This window comes from Protopterus annectens, chromosome 1.part0 (assembly GCF_019279795.1).
Source record: "Protopterus annectens isolate FY-2018-M chromosome 1.part0, PAN1.0, whole genome shotgun sequence".
Taxonomy (NCBI): domain Eukaryota; kingdom Metazoa; phylum Chordata; order Ceratodontiformes; family Protopteridae; genus Protopterus; species Protopterus annectens.
In genome coordinates, this window is record NC_056725.1 from 407,604,145 (window position 1) to 407,622,967 (window position 18,823).

General features: G+C 40.7%; 1 protein-coding gene across 1 annotated transcript in view; it reads right to left on the minus strand.

The window, feature by feature from the left end:
* The window catches only part of PEX6 (peroxisomal biogenesis factor 6), a 737,640-nt gene that overhangs the window by 302,296 nt on the left and 416,521 nt on the right, over positions 1-18,823 (minus strand). Inside the window, exon 10 of the mRNA XM_044060276.1 lies at positions 11,990-12,122. Coding sequence (XP_043916211.1) covers positions 11,990-12,122 — 133 coding nt within the window. The remainder of the gene's footprint in view (positions 1-11,989; positions 12,123-18,823) is intronic.

Sequence of the window (18,823 nt, forward strand, 5' to 3'; positions counted from 1 at the left end):
AATTGACTGACTTTAATAACTGGCTTAGTTTCTAGTGTCATTCTAAGGGGGTGCAATATTGATCAGCATGGAAGGAGATGGTCAACAGACCACGCTGCTTTGGCAGGGATGGTCTGCACCTCTCCCCTCTAGGCTTTTGAATATTAACTAAAACGTCATCTTCTCCTATAGTGCCTTTTATTAGGCAATGTCAAACTGAAAGCACTTCCAACATGCAAATCAAAACCAAGAAAATCTAAAGTTATTACTACTCAATGCTACGAGTGTAAACAAAAAACTCTACTGCCTAGAAGCTCTCTTCTCCCTAGAGAATGCTGATGTCTGAGACATGGTTTAAAGCCACACAAAGCACACCGACAGTGCTAGGTTATAATGACATCCACACATTTAGATCAGCAGACAGGGACCAAAGATAGAGGTGTCTCAATTTACATCAAAAATAAATATACTTCAAGGCTTGTCAAACAGGAAAAAGCTCTTGAGCTACATACTCCATGTTCAAATCAACACAGGTAAAATCCAATGCCACTACCTTGCAAGCTATACGTCCTCATCTATGACACAAGAAACCCATACCATGTATTTAAACTTACTGTAATCACTCACCATCCAACCCAATACCATATTCATGGGCAACTTTAATTACCACACTATTAACTGGGAATCCTACAAGACACCAAATGTACAGGAACAGAGACTTCTGAATTTTGTAAACACAAACTTGGTCTGCTTTGAATTAAAAATAAAACCTGGACCCCCAGCTAACCATGGAATATTCAAGAACTACTTGAAGGCTATCTTCCTGCTACTAAGTGATAAACTGGTAAAATTTCAAGCCCCCATTAACCCTGACAACACTGCTGCTTATGCAGAACTGTTCACAGAAACCCTATACAAGCATATTAACAGCTGCATAGAGACAGCTGCATCCACCAGAAAGTACAGAAATAACTCAAAAAACAAGCCACCCTGGTGGAACTAAAAAAACAATAGGTTGTATAACACAAAAGGAAGAAAATCATGGCAAAAATTAGGAGGTGCAGCACCCAGCAGCATAAAAGCACTTTCATCAAACTAAACAAACTCCGAGGACAAATAAAGTCTACCAAAGCCAGACTTCAGATGGCCTCCCAGGCGAAGGACAACCACAAGGCACTCTTTAGATGTCTGCAACCTCAAAGGCAATACAGAATTGCGTGCAGAGCTCATTGTAAAGGCAGCCACCTACATTGAAGCCAGATGATATAGCAAACTACTGGCCAACATATTCAGCTCCAACTTTAACCCTCTCTCTCCCTCAACCTTCCCTCAGGAAATACCATCAAATATCTCTCCCTGCTATCACTAGGGAACAAGTCCTTAATGCTTTCTCTAAGGACAAAAACACTGCATCACACAATACCCCTGGATGCATTCTAAATAGCATGAAACATGACCTAGCAGGCCATTTGGCAATGCTATTCAACTGTAGCCTCCAAACAGGCTTTGTGCCTCATGAAAGAACAGTAACAGTCATCCCTCTGCAGAAAGGTGAGCCATCTACAGACCCATAGGTCTCACTAGTCTTGTATGCAAAGCTATGAAAAGAATCATCATGGAAATGATCAATAATGATACAGTAAACCTCTAGACACCGGACCCAACCCAGTTTGGTTTTATCACGGGCAAGTCATGCCTAGTCAACCTGGTGGACTTCCTTGAGATCATCATCAAAGCAATGGATAAGAGTAAAATGGTTCACACTCAATACCTTGATCTGGCCAAGACATTTGTCACAATACCCCACTCAGGCATTACTGACAAACTCAAGAGGTTAGGTATAAACCTGTATGTCACCTGGTAATTAGCCAACCAGCTCAGAGACAGAACCCAGGATGTCAGATTTGGGGAGTCCACCTCTACAAAGAGGCCAGTCATACGTGGAGACCCTCATGGATCGATCCTTGGACTGCTCCTTTTTGGCATATACTTCTCTGACATTAAAGCCAATGTCAATGGTCTCTGGCTGACTAAATCTGCAGATGACTACAAATTAGGAGCTGTCATTGAATCCCACACTGACACAAATGTTCTCCAGGAAGGGATGACACAGGCAAACAACTGGTGTCAGAGCCAAGGACTAAAACTAAATGCCAAGAAATGCATAACAGTATCCTTTGGGAAGTCATCCAGCCCTGGTAATAACCATATTGACAACACACCCCTTAGAGTTGACCCATTAGTCAGGGACTTAGGGACACACATAGACAGTAATAGCCTTTGACCATCACGTGTCTACAGTAGTGAGGAAATCATTCTACGTTGCACAACATATAAACAAAGGCATGGCATCTAGGTCCAAGGAAATCACTGTTTTACTGTATTTGGCATTCTTCAGACCTATCATTGAGTACAATGCCCCTTTAGTATATACCTACCAGGCATATCCAACAAATGGAACATCCACCGAGGTTCCTCACTAAAAGAATACAGGGTGTAAGTGAAATGTCCTATGCAGACTGCCTCAGGGCCCTATCCCTGTATTCTGTCTCCTACAGGCTGTTGAGGGGAGATCTATGCCTGCCATACAGGGTACTGTTAGACCCCACTCTGATGGACCTCCTGCATATCCAGAAAACAAATAGCACCAAAATTATCCATTCTAAAGACTTCAACCCTGCCTGTGATATAAATAGGACTTGCTGGAGAGATAAGTATGTATCACAGAGACTACCACGTCTCTGGAAAATGATCCCCGTCCATGTGGAGCAGAGTTCCTCCCTAACCCAAGTCAAGTGCAACTTGGACAACTGAATGAGTAACAAGAAATTAATCCCCGACTTGGCATCTCTAAATAGTTCATCTTCCAGGCCCCTGCTCTAAATGTTGAATATCCCAAGCCTCTGCTTACACTTATCAAAGGTACCAGAACTCGTCAGATTTGGGATACATGGCTAGGCTTAAAAAGGCCCTTGTGGTTGTTAGCCTAGTAAACACCTATAAACCTATATTCCGAGAAATGCCATCTCAGGTTTACCATACTTAATTCTGTTCTTTCGGCCATTCAGTCTCCACGTTTCAAGACTTGCTCTAGTGGGTCCGGTTTGGACATTTCAAATGGTTGCCACCTAGACAGTACAGTTGTGTAAAATCTTATCATAAAGGTAGATGTCCTTCTTCTCTTCAGTGTTGCAGTATTCCTTACAATAGGGATCCCCTACCAAGGTCAGTCCGATGTACGGCCAGTACGCCAAAGCATTTAGGTGGCTGAGGGTATGCCATAAGTCACACACACACCGCCCCACATACAGCATACAGCATAAAGGTGACGTCAGATGTAACATACTTAGAAATGAGAGCCCCAGTAATAACATCATTCCATGAATTAGAGAGGTACTACCCACATTCAGAAGGGAAAAGAACCAGGGGGAGGAGGGAAGGACTGAATACTGCATTAGTGAAGAGGACATGTACAGTTATGGTAAGATTTTACACAACTGTACTATGCCCTTCATTTCACTGTTGCTGTATTCCTTACAATAGAGAGAGTGCAAAAGCTGATGAAGACAGGGAGGAGGAAGGACCAGCACAGCCCTCTAGGAACCCATGAAGGATGGCTCTATCAAACCCAGCACTACCCCTGGATATTACATCCAACTTATAGTGCTTGGTAAAAGTATGCACAGGACTCCAGGCAGCTGACTCAAAAATAGAGTTAGTATCTAAACCTTTAAAAAAAGCACCAGAAGAAACCACAGTCCTAGTAGAATGAGCCTTGACAGAAGAAGGAAGGCTCTTACCATGAAAAGAATAACAAAAACAAATGGCTTTAGTCATCCAAGAAAAAACAGTTTGTTGGCAACAGCCAATCCCAAAGATCTAGGATGAAAGGAAACAAAATCTAATCAGATTTGTGAAAAGGTTTTGTCTTATCCAAATAAAATCTGAGTTGTGTATGCAGATCCAAACTGTGCGAAACCTTCTCACTTGAAGATTGCGGAGAAGGAAGAAAAAGAGGGTAAATGAACAGACTGACAGAGACAACTCAGCATTAAAGAAGGATTAATAAGAAAGGACACCTTGTCCTTATGGAAAACTAAAGAAGGAGGAAAAGTCATAAGGGGCTGAAGTTCAGACACCCATCCGGCAAGAAGTAGGGTCCAACAAAAGAACAGTCTTCCAAGAGCAATGCTGCAAGGAAGCCAAAGCCGCAAGCTCAAAAAGAGCAAGGGTCAATTTCTCAAACAAAATTAAGGTCACATGAAAGACTAACAGGCTTCATGGGAGGTTTAATATGAAGGAAGCCTTTAATAAACTGTTTAGCCTCAAAACTAAAGACTAAAGGAGGTGCTAGAGGCAGACAAGCAGAAAGAGCTGACAAATGGGTCTTAACAGAAGAATATGCCAACCCAGCATTGAGCAATTCACACAGTTAAAAAAAAAAAACAAAGGAACATCCACAGAAAGTGGAACTAGGTTATGAGAAAGACACCAAACAGAATATCCCTTCCATCTGGATAAGTAGGATTTCCTAGTAACGGGTTTCCTAAACTCCTGCAGGACCCTAAGAACATTGTCGGAAAAACGGTGTCTATATGGAACCAAAATCCTATCATCCACAATGTCAGCTGAACAATGGGAAGGTGGGGATTTGAGAGATCCCTTGTCTTGTTTGAGTAGGTCCTGTCTGTGAGGTAACCTGTGATGACTGCCCTTGGCTAAACGCAGAAGAGGAAACCAATGCTGTCTGGGCCAAAAGGGAGTCACCAGCAAGATTTTGGGAGCATCTTGCTTTATCTTGAACAGGACTTTTGGAACGAGATGAAGGTGAGGGAAGGCTCCTTCCAGGAGAAAGAGAGGGCATCCACCTTCCAGACCAAAGGACATGGGGCGCTGGCAAAAAAAAAACAAAAAAAAAAACGGAAGTTGACTGTCCAGAGGGGAGAAGCAAATAGATCTACTTAAGGAGTACCCCACTGGTGGACAATGTCCAGAAGCACATCCGTGTGAAGCATCCACTTATGGAACTGTGATATGGACCTGCTCAGAGAGTCTGCCACAATGTTGTGACCTGAGGGAATGTAAACCGCCTGAAGTGTCACTTGATACTAGATAGCTAGCTACCACACTTGAAGTGCTAACCTGCACAGGAGATCCCCCCCTTGCTTACTGACATACCACATCATGTGGTACTGTCTTGTCAGTACCTTGAGGACCCCTGGAATGGAAAGATGATGAAATGTTTGAAGAGCTAAAAGAGGAACTCTTATCTCATTGACACTGATGTGGTCTTTCCTTTGCGGAAGCGACCAGAGGCCCTAGACTTTTAGAGAGCTGAAAGAAGCCCCCCACCCCATGTCTGAAGCAACTGTGAACAGCTCCTGAGAGGGGAATGAAGATTGAAAAGGAAGCCCTCGACTGCATGACAACTGCCAAATCCACCACTGAAATTCCATCTTAAGGCAAGGAAGAAGAAGGACTATGAAATCTAGAGGGTGAGAGTGTTGAAGCCAAACTGACTTTAGAAACAACTGAAGCTTTCTCAAATTGAATTTGGCTAGAGGGAGCACTGGAATGGTGGAAGCCATAAAACCCAGAGCTCTCAGAAAACCCCTGGCTGTAACTGAGGCCAGAGGAAGTAGGGACTGAAAGAAGGCAATGAGAGTTAAGGCCTTGGGAGGAGGCAGCCATGCCAGCATTGGAACAGTCTGGAGCCTACACCCCAGAAATACATGATCCCGTGAAGGAATCGGCAAGGACATCTGGAAATTTATAGTGAGCCCCAGGTTTTGCCAGACAGAAAAGGCAAAAGGAAGATGTTGCTGTAGAAGCTCTGGAAAGAAGGCCTGAAAAGGTAGGTTGTCTAGGTAAGGAAAGACCTGTAACCCCTTCAGCCTGCAAAAAAGCAATCACAGGAGCGAGGCATTTGGTGAATACCCTTGGAGCAGTAGAGAGGCTGAAAGGAAAGGCAAAGAACTGAAAATGCAAGAAAGCAACAGAGAAAAGTAAAACTTCCTGAAAAGGGAATGAATAGGGGTATGAAGATAAGCATCCTTGAGGTCCAGAGAAACTAGAAAAACCTGATGAAGCAGCAGAGGGAACAAGGTCTGACGGGACAACATCCGAAAGGAAGGGACCTTCAGAAATGTGTTTAAGTGAGAGAGATCCATAATGGGTCTCCAAGTGCCCTCATTCCTGGGGACCAAGAACATTCTGGAATAAAATCTTTTCCCCCTTTGAGAAACTGGAACTTCCTGACTAATTACCCAAGTCAAAGGACCCTGAAGCACCTCTGGAAAAAAAAGGTTAATTGTTCCTGAGGGGCTGAAGAATTCTCATGAAAGGAGGTAGAGATTTCCAGATCATGTATTACTCTTGGCGAATGATGGAAAGAACCCAATAATCTTCAGTAATCTTTAACCAAACAGGAAGACAGAAAGAGGCTAAAAGAAGGAATAATGTGGCTCAGAAGAACAGGACAGTCAGGCAGCACCTGATTTACCAGAAATTTTTTTTTAAGCTAAAGGAATCTGGGTAGCCTTAGCAGGAGGAGCCCTTCTACCACCCTTCTTACCTTTGAGGGAGGACAAGACTGCCTATGAACAAAGGCTGGCTTATTAGGGTAATTCCTTTGGAATTTAGGTACAGGAGAAACAAAGATATGTTTTAAATATTGTAAAGCCTTAGCCTTTTTCCTAAGGGACTTAAACAAATCTGCAGCAGCAGCACCAAACAAATGCTTGCTATCCAAAGGAGCATCCATCAACTTAGCCTTAACACAAACAGGCAAAGGTTGAAGCCAAAGCCAGGAATATCTCCTCAGTGCAGAGCCAAAAGCAGCAGCCCTAGAAGAGGCATCTGCTGCATCATAACTGCATTTAATGGAGTGGCAAGCAGTCCTTAACAAGGGAAATGTAGAAGTCTTCCCCTTAGAGTCAGGAAGGTCAGAAATAACCTGACAGGCCTGACATAGAAAAGCCAACATGTATCTTGTCAAATGGGTCTAATAACTGACAGCTCTAAAAATTAGGGTAGCCGAAGTATACACCTTCTTATCCAGTCTTTCCATAGTTCTACTGTCTTTATCAGAAGGAAGCAAATCTCTAGAAGGCAGTAACTTTGACGGTTTACTCACAGAAGGGTCAGCTGATGGGCATTTATAAAGGAGCTTGCAATCATCAAGCACCTTATAAGACCGATCAGATTTTTTTGGGAGCAGGGGGCTGAGAATCAGGAGCCTGAGATGCAGCAGAAAAGGCATCCAAATAAGGAACAGCAGAAGGTCTAGGACAGTCCATTTGCAGAAACTCGTAATACCTCTTCTGAACCTCGGACACCTGGACACAATGTCTTTTGAAAAATCCCATCATTCTGGAAACTGGGTCCCCAAAGGAGAGTCAGGCCTAGTGGACTCCTCTTCCTCAGAACTAGAGAAGGAAACTGGGAAGAATAGGCAAGGGATTCCTCATATGAATCCTCCTCCTCAGCGGAATCTTGTTCCCTAGGCCTCTTAAGAGTAGTAACAGACTGAGGGGGAGGGGTGTGGAACAGAAACTCCTTGAGGAGTCTTCAAAGCCCTAAGGACATTAAACAAGCCTCAAGTGAAATTATGCCATTCACTCTGAGGGTCTTCAGGAGCAGGAGAAACTTGCTTAATGTTTTCTTTCTTCTTTAAAGGCTCGGACCCCATACAACACTATAATGGTAGCCAATACATCCTCCCTAACCAAAATGTGAGGAACAACCCTATGCCCTTTGGAAATAATCAGCCAGCCATGGTTCTCCCAGAACATGTGAAGCGGATATCTGCAAGGCCTCCAGGGACGTGCGTGAAGCTGGATCCATGCCAGCCTCCTAAGTGGTTGCAGCAGAGGAATCCAACAAAGGAGCCAGGAAATCTTCCAGACTTTCACTAGCCTCGAGAGAGACATCTGGTAGAGGCAGCACAGCTGACGAATCAAAACTAGCTTTCTTGGCCACCTTCATTGCGGATGGCTGACCATCGGAGAGGCAAGTTCCTTCCATAGCATTTTTTGACAATAGCTTAAGGTGCTGATTTTCTAAATACAGCGCCAAAGAGGAAAGCCGACTATGCAGAGTCTTCATAATGAAAGCCTGGCAAACAGAACAAGACATATGGTTGTGGGAAGCACCTAGACAAAATAATAGTCTTTATTGGGAATTTGTCTTCTGCACTGGCATTTACCCTTTCTGGATGACATGAACCCCTGAAGCAACAAAAACAAAGGAAAAAGGTACGAACAAAACCCCAGTGGGCACTTGTCTGAAAACAGCTTGCTGAACCAGCAAATGAAGTGAGTGTTCAGACCAACAATCGAAGATGGCATTCAGACTGGTGGCAAAGAAGTTCTGAGTATGGTACGTCCTAGGTCACCTTTATGCCCCATGCAGTATGTGGGGATCACACGTGTGGCGTACGGCATACCCTTAGCAACCTAAAGGTTTTGGTATACTGGCAGGACATTGGACCGACCTTTGCAGGGGATCCCTATTGTAAAGAATACTGCAACAGTGAAATGGAAGGACATCATGTATTCAAAGGTTTGTACAGTACAGAATGTAAGGTATAATGTAAACGTTTGACACTTTGTTTTGGCTGTGGGTGGTAGTACTACCTGTGATTGCATTTCACTTAGTGAACTACTACTGCAGAGTTTTTTCTTACTGCTAATGCAGGTTCTGAATTCCCTGGTGCTGTTTCTTATTACACTGCATACAATATACTCAAATCTTACCATGGTGCACCAAATACACTTCTTGCTTTATTATGCACAGTACAATTTTGTGTTAAGGTGTAGCAAGTCTACTGAGGTATTTTGTCACCAGTTATTATAATGAGGGGATTTTTGTCATGATCATATGCAAAGGATTGGCAAAGTTCACTGTCAGGGTCAAATTGTATTTATATGTCCATTTACTGAGAGTGAACTGCTCCGAGCCCACCAGGGCAGTCAACAAACTAATGGACTCCACCAGCGCCAGAGAGGAAAAAATGTGCACCTCTTAATGGCCTTTATCTACTGCAGAGGAGGCCTCTTCCTTCACATTGAAAGGGATGGAAGCAGAGTCAAAAAATAATACTGTAATGCACGGCATCACAACACAGAGGATGCAAACAGTGCCAGCCTTTGCCAAAAATTATACATTGGGTAGACTATCAGGAAGATCAGTGCATGAATTCTTAAACTTTTGAAGGGCAATTTGTAATAAAACTTATACCAGCACAGTGGCTAAACATTTTGCAGAGAGCAACTTTGGTGATGGAAAACATTTTAAATTTTTTTACACCTTATGAGAAAAAGAAAGGCAACATATACATAGATATTTCTCATTTTCTGTGTCACAGGGTGACTGAATAGACTGTTAATCATGAAATTCTCCACTCTGGAGATCGTAACAATGAATTCAGAAAGTGCTATTTTTTTGCTTAAGAAAGACTGCTTTTTCCCTACTGTTTATAAAAAGACAGAGTCAAGAATTTATTTTCTTATTAAAAATGACTAAATATATTTCAGCAAAAAATTATGAGTGGGTGTGAGTATATGAGGATTTACCCATGGTTGGTGTGGTCTAATCATGAAGGCAAAGCCAACTGATTACACAAAAGTCAACCATGGGTAAATTCTCGTGTACCCACATCAATGAGTCAGTTACTGCGATTATATAATGACATTATTTAAGAAAGTAGTTGCTTACCTTTCTTAAATAATGTCTGTATAATGGTGCTGTAGTGTTCCTCCTTGTTTACTGTTCTGTTTGTTGATGTACTGTACATGCATATGGGACTTATGTTCCCACATTTGCACAGCACATCAGTGCTGTGCAATAGTAGCAACAGAGAGAAGAGAATCTTCATTGTCTTTTTTTTTAACTATAAAAATTGGAAAGCTCAAAGGTACAAGACTGCTGAGAAAGTGGAAAAATAGAAGGAAAATCAGGTATGTTTCTTTAGTTTTGCAGAACGTACCCGATTTCCTTGCATTTGGTCTACCCTCTGTACATACCTCTCAACCTCTTAACTCAAGAAATGTGGATAAAGCCTTAAGTAATGGGGGACAATGGCCCCAAAATAGGGACAGATTGTAAATGTTGCTCTTGTAAACTTAGAAAGCTGCTAGAATAATATGATCTGTGTTACTGTGTACTGTCTGAAGGACAGACTGTAAATGTTGCTCTTATAAACTTAGAAAGCTGGTGGAATAACAGGATTCAAGTTAGCGTGCATTGTCTAAAGGATATAAAGTCTGAAACTGAAATATGTGCCATTTTTAGTGACCTCACTCTTCAGTTATTTGTCAGAAAAAGACACATTTTATGAGGAACAAAAATATTAGGAAAATCTGTACAGCTGAGAAATATACTTCTGTAGCATATGCAAATAGAAGAAAATCTAGAAGCTGAATAGTAGTTTAGCGACCAAACTTTTTTCTATTCGGATATGCTTGCTTTACAATGGCCACACTGGTTGGTCTTTCAAACCAATGTGCTTGTTTCTGAATAGTAATGACCCTTCATTGTTGAATTAATGTTAGTATATTTAATCTATTAAGTATTACTTATTTTAATTTCCTGGTACATACTTATATAGATTATCTGTGGAATGTAATGTCTTGTTTTTGAAACAGGTGGGTTATTGTGACTTTTTCCATATAAGGAGCTTTGAGATCACACCTGCTATCAATTACAAACTTAATTTGCTAATTACCTTTATTAAAAGTGAGTCAATGCACCACATTTTAAGAATAAAGGCACATTATTGCCAAAGCATTCATTCTCTAAAATTTTAATAGTTTGTTTTATTATTTAGATTTCCCTTGGTTTGACTAATAAAGTCACATCATGCAACTGTCTGGGAGAATGGACATCCATGAATACAGAATTTTACTGAAATAAATGTCAACTTCCAAATAATACAGAAGTAGTTATGGAGGGTCTTTGTGGTAGATCTGCCAGACCCAACAAGACTGGGTAAATACAAATAAAAGCCTGTAGGATTAAACTGGCTTAGAAAAGGCATGCATCTACAGGACAAGAAGTGCTTAAAATTAAACAATTCACAGACAGTTATAAGTGGAAGGAAAAATCTAGAATCAGTAACTGGATATGCCCAGTTTAATATAACACTGTTTATAGAAATGGTACAGCAATGTGTGTTTAGTGCAACAAGAACACCATGCCTTTTAAAGTACAGGCAACAGAAAGCATCGGTGGATTCAAAGAGCACACACGTGTTTGATCAGGCCAAAGTGCAACAAGGAGAAATGCAGACTAGGTGGAAAAGAGAAGTGCCAATACAGTTTGGCTGTAATGGTAAACTTGCCCAATCCTTTGCATATGACTGTGAAAACAATCCCTTCACAATGGTAACATATGCTAAAAGCAAAGGTCTTGTCATTGGAAGCATGTTGCTAAGTGCCACAAGCTTTCTACTTACCTCAGCAGACAGCTCCCAACAAAATACAATGACTGAATGCAATACTGGCAAGCAAACCACAATTCAATTAGTTGAGGCTGACCACAGAGCTGAAATGAGAACTGTAGAAGTCAGTGACTATATTCAAATGTGGTCTATCTTTTTTTTTTCACCTGTTACACCTAGGTAGGTGGAAAGGATGTTTTTCTTTCTCACTTCAGATGCAGCCTCAAGGAAGATTATCTTTAGATATGCAGAAGCACAGAGTTAAGTTCTCCCATATTAGATTTTTCCAGTCAGGTATTATGTCTAACCTAGAGGCACTTCTGTTTTTGTACTGAGGTACTAGTTCACAAGTGTTCACAATCTGGCATTAGTTATAACAATAATAAACAAGCAAATGTAAAAACATGTTAGTCCAAAATAAATATCCACTGCACTAAGTTTCATCTATACAGAATACAAAGCATACCCAATTTACAATGAGAGAAAGAGAATCTGTTTACATTTCTATTATAAACCTTTCTTACTAAATGCTACAAACAACTTAAGCCAAGACTGGGGGAGGATTCTCACCTTTGGGGCTCCTATAGCTTGTGAATTCACGTGATGTAGCTGCTCTAAAGCCAGGGAGAAGTCTTCAGACAGAAGAGGGATTCCAGCAGCACAAATGTCTCTCTCACCCTGGTCAGTGATAACGCCTGCAAAACTAAGTAAAAACTCAACATATAAGCAAAAGTTACTGTTGCCAACACACTTTTCATATTAATCAGACAGCAGCACTAATTATTTCACTGATCCCATCAAACTGAATCACACATGCCATCATCTGTCCAATTGACTTTTTTGCAAAAAAAGCCACTATGAAACACACTGCAAACATCCAGGCACTATACAGTATACACACCCCAATCTACTTACACAACTGTACTTTCTACATGCTGCAGAAGGGAAAGTAAACTTTTTGTAAGAGTAGATGTTCTACTGGATCACTGTTATAGTACCTTAAACTATTTGGATTATACTCTGCCAAGGATATTACCAAATGGCCAGCTTTTTAAAGCTTAAGGGTACCTCTCACATATCCTAACTGCCAAATGGCCAGCTTTCTAAAGCTTAAGGGTACCTCTCACATATCCTAACTGCCAAATGGCCAGCTTTTTAAAGCTTAAGGGTACCTCTCACATATCCTAATTGCCAGGAGCTCGAGCAACTCACCATATAAAAGGTAGTTTGGGCTCCAAAACCGAGGAAGGGTGTCAATAACTTGAAAGGGGAAAAATTAGAGGAAAATTAAAACAATAGTAACTATAAACACAAACGTACATACAACCACACTCTGGCAAAACAAAACAACAACTACAGAAAGCGAGGTTGGAGGGAGGGGACGGCTACTGCAACAGTGATTTATTAGAACATCTACTGTTATGGTACGATTACTTACACAACCACACTGCGTTCAGCATTATAACACTGTTGCAGCAGCCTAAGCTACTTGGGTAGAATAACACAGCTTAGAAACACAAGGGGAGGAAGAGGAAATTAAGAATCCAGGAACACCTGGAAAATGGCCCTAGCAAAGCCTTACCTGGACCTGGAAAAGGAATCCGGTTTGTAATGCTTTGTAAAAGAATGTACAGAGGACCATGTTACTGCTTCTAGAATACTTCTGTAGTCCATCCCTTTCCAGAAATCCAGAAAAAAAAACAAGGCTTACTGGAATGGGCCTTAACCCTGTCTAGAAGTGTCTTGTTATGGTGAAAATAGCAAAAAGAAACAAGACAACCATCTTGAAACTGTCAGTTTTGACCCTGGCTGTCCTTTCCCCTTACCGTCACAGGAAACAAAATGCTGACCACTTTAGTGAAGGACTGGGTTTTATCTAGGTAGTATCTGAGCTGCCTATGCACATCAATAAAAAAATAGTTTTCCAAGTCTCCTTTCAGGCTCAGGAAAAAAGACAGGGAGATTAATAGACACTCTCAAAGTATACTCTAAGAACATGCTATGCACAGGGGATTAGTTCTCAAATAACCCCTGTCCTTGTGGAAACTGAGGCAGGGTTGATTTAGTATAAGAGCCTGTAATTCAGACACTCTTCTAAGAAGTCAGAGCAATGAGTATAACAGCCTTTTATGTGAAGAACCTCAAATCAACCTGATGAGCTAGGCACAAAGTTGAGATCCCAAGGTTGAACTATCCGATCTCTAGATGAATGGATATGTAAAACCACTTAAGAAAACTGTACCCTACATAAATGTAGTTTGTTCAAGATCCACATTGCTGCCTGCTTGACTTGAGGACACGTAGAAATGGTGTGGTGGGTCCAAGGGCAGTGAAACCAAAAATAACTGACAAGTGAACCTTGATAAATGAGTAAAAAAAGGCCAAAGGACAGTAGCTCACACAAAATCAAGAACAAGGCAGTAGAGCCTTAAAAGGTCCCTCGTTCTTGGAATGTCAGTAACTAGAAAAATCTTGTCCACTTACACAAATATGATTTGCTAGCAGCAATTTTTTTAGCCACCTTCAATACCTACTGTCCATCTTCGGAAAAAAATGGTGTCACCTAGGCAGTCAAATGAAGAGTTTCTAGGTGGGGGTGCATCAATCAACCACTGTCTTGTGTGAATACATTTGGTGTGTGGGGAAACTTGTGGTAATGCCCTTGGCCCATTTCAAAAGAAGACAAAACCACTGTTGTCAAGTCATAAAGGAGTCACCACCACAATCTTTGGTGAGTCTTCTGGATCTTCAGAAGAACACTGGATATCAGTGGAAACCCCTACAGGAACACTCTCGTTCATGGGAATGAGAATGTATCTGTCTTCTATGCATGTTTATCAGGAATCCCGGAGTAGAATTGCTTTAGTTGCCTGTTATGAGCGGATGCAAACAGATCTACCTGAGGTGTTCCTCACATTTAGTTTAATTCTTGGAAGACCCCAGGGAGAAGTCACCAGTTGATGGGGTATGCCTGCCTTTGTCCTGCTTAACCTGTCTGAAACAATAATTTGCTCCGATGGAATGTATGAAGCCTGAGGAGTCAAAATGAGCTGAGTTGCTACCTCACTCGCTATCAGCAAGTCTACAAAGGGAATGAGGGGTGTCCGAATGGAGAGATTAGAAAATCAGCAAGCAAAGAGTAGTAGTATTGCTGGAACTGAATTCATCCTCAAGTATTGGCGAGTACCCTGACGAGGTGGGCCCTGTTTTTTTAAAAACTCTTACCAGGGTGACACTGATATACAGACTGTATTTTATACAGCATAGATCATGGACAGAAGTAGGTTAAAAAATAAAAAAGGCAGCTGGGTGCACAAGCCCTAGGATGAAAAAGGGCCCAATCCTAGTAGGCCACTAATGCCAGGACTGGAAAAATGACACTGTAGAATCCTGAAGACATGGAAGCATTTTTACAATGGGGCCAGGCTCAGGGGAAGGATGCACCCCCCCCGTAGTCACCAAAAAAAAAATCACACAAACCGATAGGCCAAAAAACAGCCATAAAGATGATAGAGAGGACTACTGAGGATAAGAAAGAAATTATGTATTGTTACTATTATGCAAGAAGCCCAGAATTTCCAGAGAGAATATATACAAAAAGATTAAGAGAGAAATTACAAAAAAGAAAAAATGATTGCACAAGAAAAACAGTCAAAAGCTTCAAATATAAAATTGTGTTCATTAATACAACATATTCTTGAAAAAAAAATTATATGCCAAACAATGGGTCAGCTTTAGCCAACTGCCAATCTTCGAAATCCCCCCATGAGCAGTGCTCTTTGACTTCAAGCTCAGAAGGGCTCGATACCCAAACCATTCTTTTTCTTTAGCTCTGTTTGAGCTAGTTAATAAGTCTGAGCATCTGGAAGGTGCCCTTAAGCTTTGGAAGCTGTCTGACTATTATATCCTTAGCACTATATAACCCATATAACTAACTGCAGCAGTGATCAATATGATGTACATGTTGATTATTTGTATTAAACAGGGTGGTTTAAGACTACCTGATTTGAATAGATACTTTAAAGATACACAGCTGAGACTTTTATATAACACAATTAGCTTATCTAAATGGAAAAAAGATGATAGTGGATCTAGGCAGAAGAAAGAAGGATACGGAGAGATTAGGGTTCTGGAAGCAAGCCCTTAAACAGACATCAAATATGTATACGGACTACACACAGACTGACAGACACAGACAGACACAGACACAGACACAGACACAGACACACACACACACAAAACACTGTAAAGGCTAAACCAGTAAGGGAGTGCAGGAAGCAAGTTTACCAACAGGAACACATACAACTAAGGTTGCAAAAAGGGCAAGAGAAGACAGAAAGTAATTTGAGGGAAAGAAAGATGCTGCACTACTAGGAGCAAATAAGCTGGAAGGAAAAGTGACAGACAAGGAAGAAGCCAAGCTAGCGTTTGACCTGTAGATGAAAGAATGCCTTCTGTATCAGGGAATGTTTAAACAGAGACAGAAAAAGAGAAGAGTATTGAGTGAAAGACTGGCTCTGGTACAGTTTACAAGATCCAATACAATGTAAATAAAACTTAAAACTCTGAAAACAAAAGGATGGCTGCCAAGTAGACACATTAACAGTGTTTTAGCTCTTTCTTTCCATTTATTAAGCTAGAATTTGTTCAGAAAGAATGTAATCAAAAGTACTTCTGTCACAAGAATATTTTTAAACAATAGTTGCTTAACATTTCAAATGTATTTACATTAAACAATATATTTAATTTTAAACAGAGTACTTACAACTTTAAATTAGTATTTCTTTAAAGTTTGCATCACTTTGATTTGTCACCATTATCATGGTTTTAGCAGGTCTTTTAAATAAACTTTACTTTAGATTACACTGTATTTCTGAACAAGTTCTAGCGCAATGAATGGAACAAAATCACTAAAACAGTGTTAATATGTCGGCTTGCAGCCATACTTTTGTTTTCAGTGTTTTAAAGAACAAAAAATGCTATTAAGAAAGGGAAAACTATTAAGGCATATACAGTATTACATAACTAAACAAACCTACCAGAAAAGTTTTAAAAAGACTGGGAGAAAATATTAGAATTACAAATTGCGTAAGAGTAATGGAAACAATTCAGTAAGGCCTCTAGATATGCTACAAAGCCCAGATGGTTTTGGATATTTGCATGGACATGTCTACATGGGTACTTTTACATACTCCAAGTGGGATACAAGGGATTCTTCCTCATGTGGAGAGTAGATGTTGGAGATATGAATACGATGAGAGAGGAAAAGTACAGTTTTGTACCTACCATAAATGTAGATGTCCGATAGGTATGCATCTGCAGTCATAACATATGGGTTGTCCTGCCTCAGGCAGCCCTTCGGTCGGCCGGATTCCAAAGTCTGGGTCTGGCCTCGGCTGATGTCGCACTTCACCCGACGTCATAGCTCCTGGGGTATATAAAGGCATCAGCTGACGCCATTTTCCTCAGTGTTTCTTGCCCCAGATGCCAGGTGCCCTCTAGGAAGGCTAAATTTGGATAAAGTAGAAAATTCCAAACAGTAGAAATCAAAAAGTATATATATACATATATACATACAAACAAATACACCATAATAGATTCCCCCAGCTAGCTAAGAGAGGGGTAAGTACCCTAGGAATACCACAGAGGGGAAGGAGGGTGGGTAATCCTGACTGCAGATGCATACCTATCGGACATCTACATTTATGGTAGGTACAAAACTGTACTATGTCCTTCAAGGATGCATCTGCATTCATAACATATGGGTAGAATACCATAGCCAAACTGGGGGAGGAGGCACTAAGATAATGATGGTGTAGTTAAGAGCCCCTGTAAAACTGCAGTTGCAAAACCTGCTCGGGATCTGGAGTATAATGGAAGATTGTAATGCTTGGCAAATGTGTGCACGGAGCTCCAAGTAGCAGCTTCTAAAATGTCTTTGGTAGCCACTCCTCGTAGGAAAGCTGTAGTGGTGGCTGTAGCTCTTGTGGAGTGAGGCCTGATATTTTCAGGAGTTGTCTTTCCATGAAAAGAGTAACAGAATCGAATGCAATTTCCTATCCATTTTGAAATTGTCTGTTTGGAAATTGCTTTTCCTTGCACTCCTGTTGCATATGCTACCAGAAGCTGGTCAGTTTTTCTGTTGGTCTTAGTTCTGTCCAGATAGTAGCGCAGTTGTCGGTGTACATCCAAGGTGTGCAGTAGTTTTCCCTGTTCTGTGGTTTAGGGAATAACGTACGTAAATGAATAGCTTGGTTCAAGGATACTCTGGATACCACCTTTGGCATGAAAGTAGGATTGGTTCTCAGAGACACTCTATCCTGGTGAAAGATAAGGAAAGGCTGCACTGCCATTAAGGCCTGTAACTCGGATACCCTTCTTGCTGAAGTGATTGCTAGAAGGAAGGCAGTTTTCCAAGATAGGAACTGTAAGTCTGCTGATGCTGCTGGTTCAAAAGGGGGAAGTGTTAATTTTTCCAGCACAAAATTGAGATCCCATGCAGGTAGAGGTGGTTTCCTTGGAGGTTTTACATTTTTGATCCCTAACAGTCAAAAATGAGCAAACAAACTTGTAAAAATGTGTAGAAACAGGCAACCTGATGTCCAGATAGTCAATACTAACCACAGGAAACAAAGTCCAAGTTTCTTCTTTAACGTAAAAGTATTTTATTTTTCAAAAAGACAACGTTTTAGCGTGACCCTGTCACAGCTTCCTCAGAAGAAGACAAGTAAAACAGCTAAACTGGTCTGTTCAAATACTCAGTTAACAGGAAGTGACAAATAATTGCACTTCCTGCACTAATTTGACTCAATAAAAATAATGAATAAAATCATGAATAATCATAAAACTCCATTGAATTATCTATAAATATTGTATGATAAAAACAACATAAAAATATTCTTACTAGTGCATTTATATTAACATTGAAAAAATTATGCATTAAACCCACAAAATAATGTGCATATAGGCATTACCTAAAGTAGCTCCTTAGTTTAAGAACACATGAAATGTTACAGTTCTCATTGAGGCCATCTAGCCTAAATGCATCTAAATTCAACTGCCATAAAAGTTCGACACACTCAAGAACTATCTGAAAGGGGCCTCCCCTATCGGTTAAAGGTACTTGATCAATACCCATATCCTTTTTAAAGGGAATGAAGTTGAAGCAAAACTTTTTGTAGACTATTTGAACAATTCTACACAATGGTTAAAATTTACTTATAGGTTTTCAACAATAGAAACAGACTACTTGGACGTGAGACTAACTAAAGAAGTAGATGAAGAGATTTATTTGTCTGGCATTTTCAGGAAACAGACGTACTGCAACTCTTTCCTGCACTACACTAGTCTACATCCACCTAGGCAGAAAAAATCTATTGTCAAAGGACAACTGGTACGTGCAGG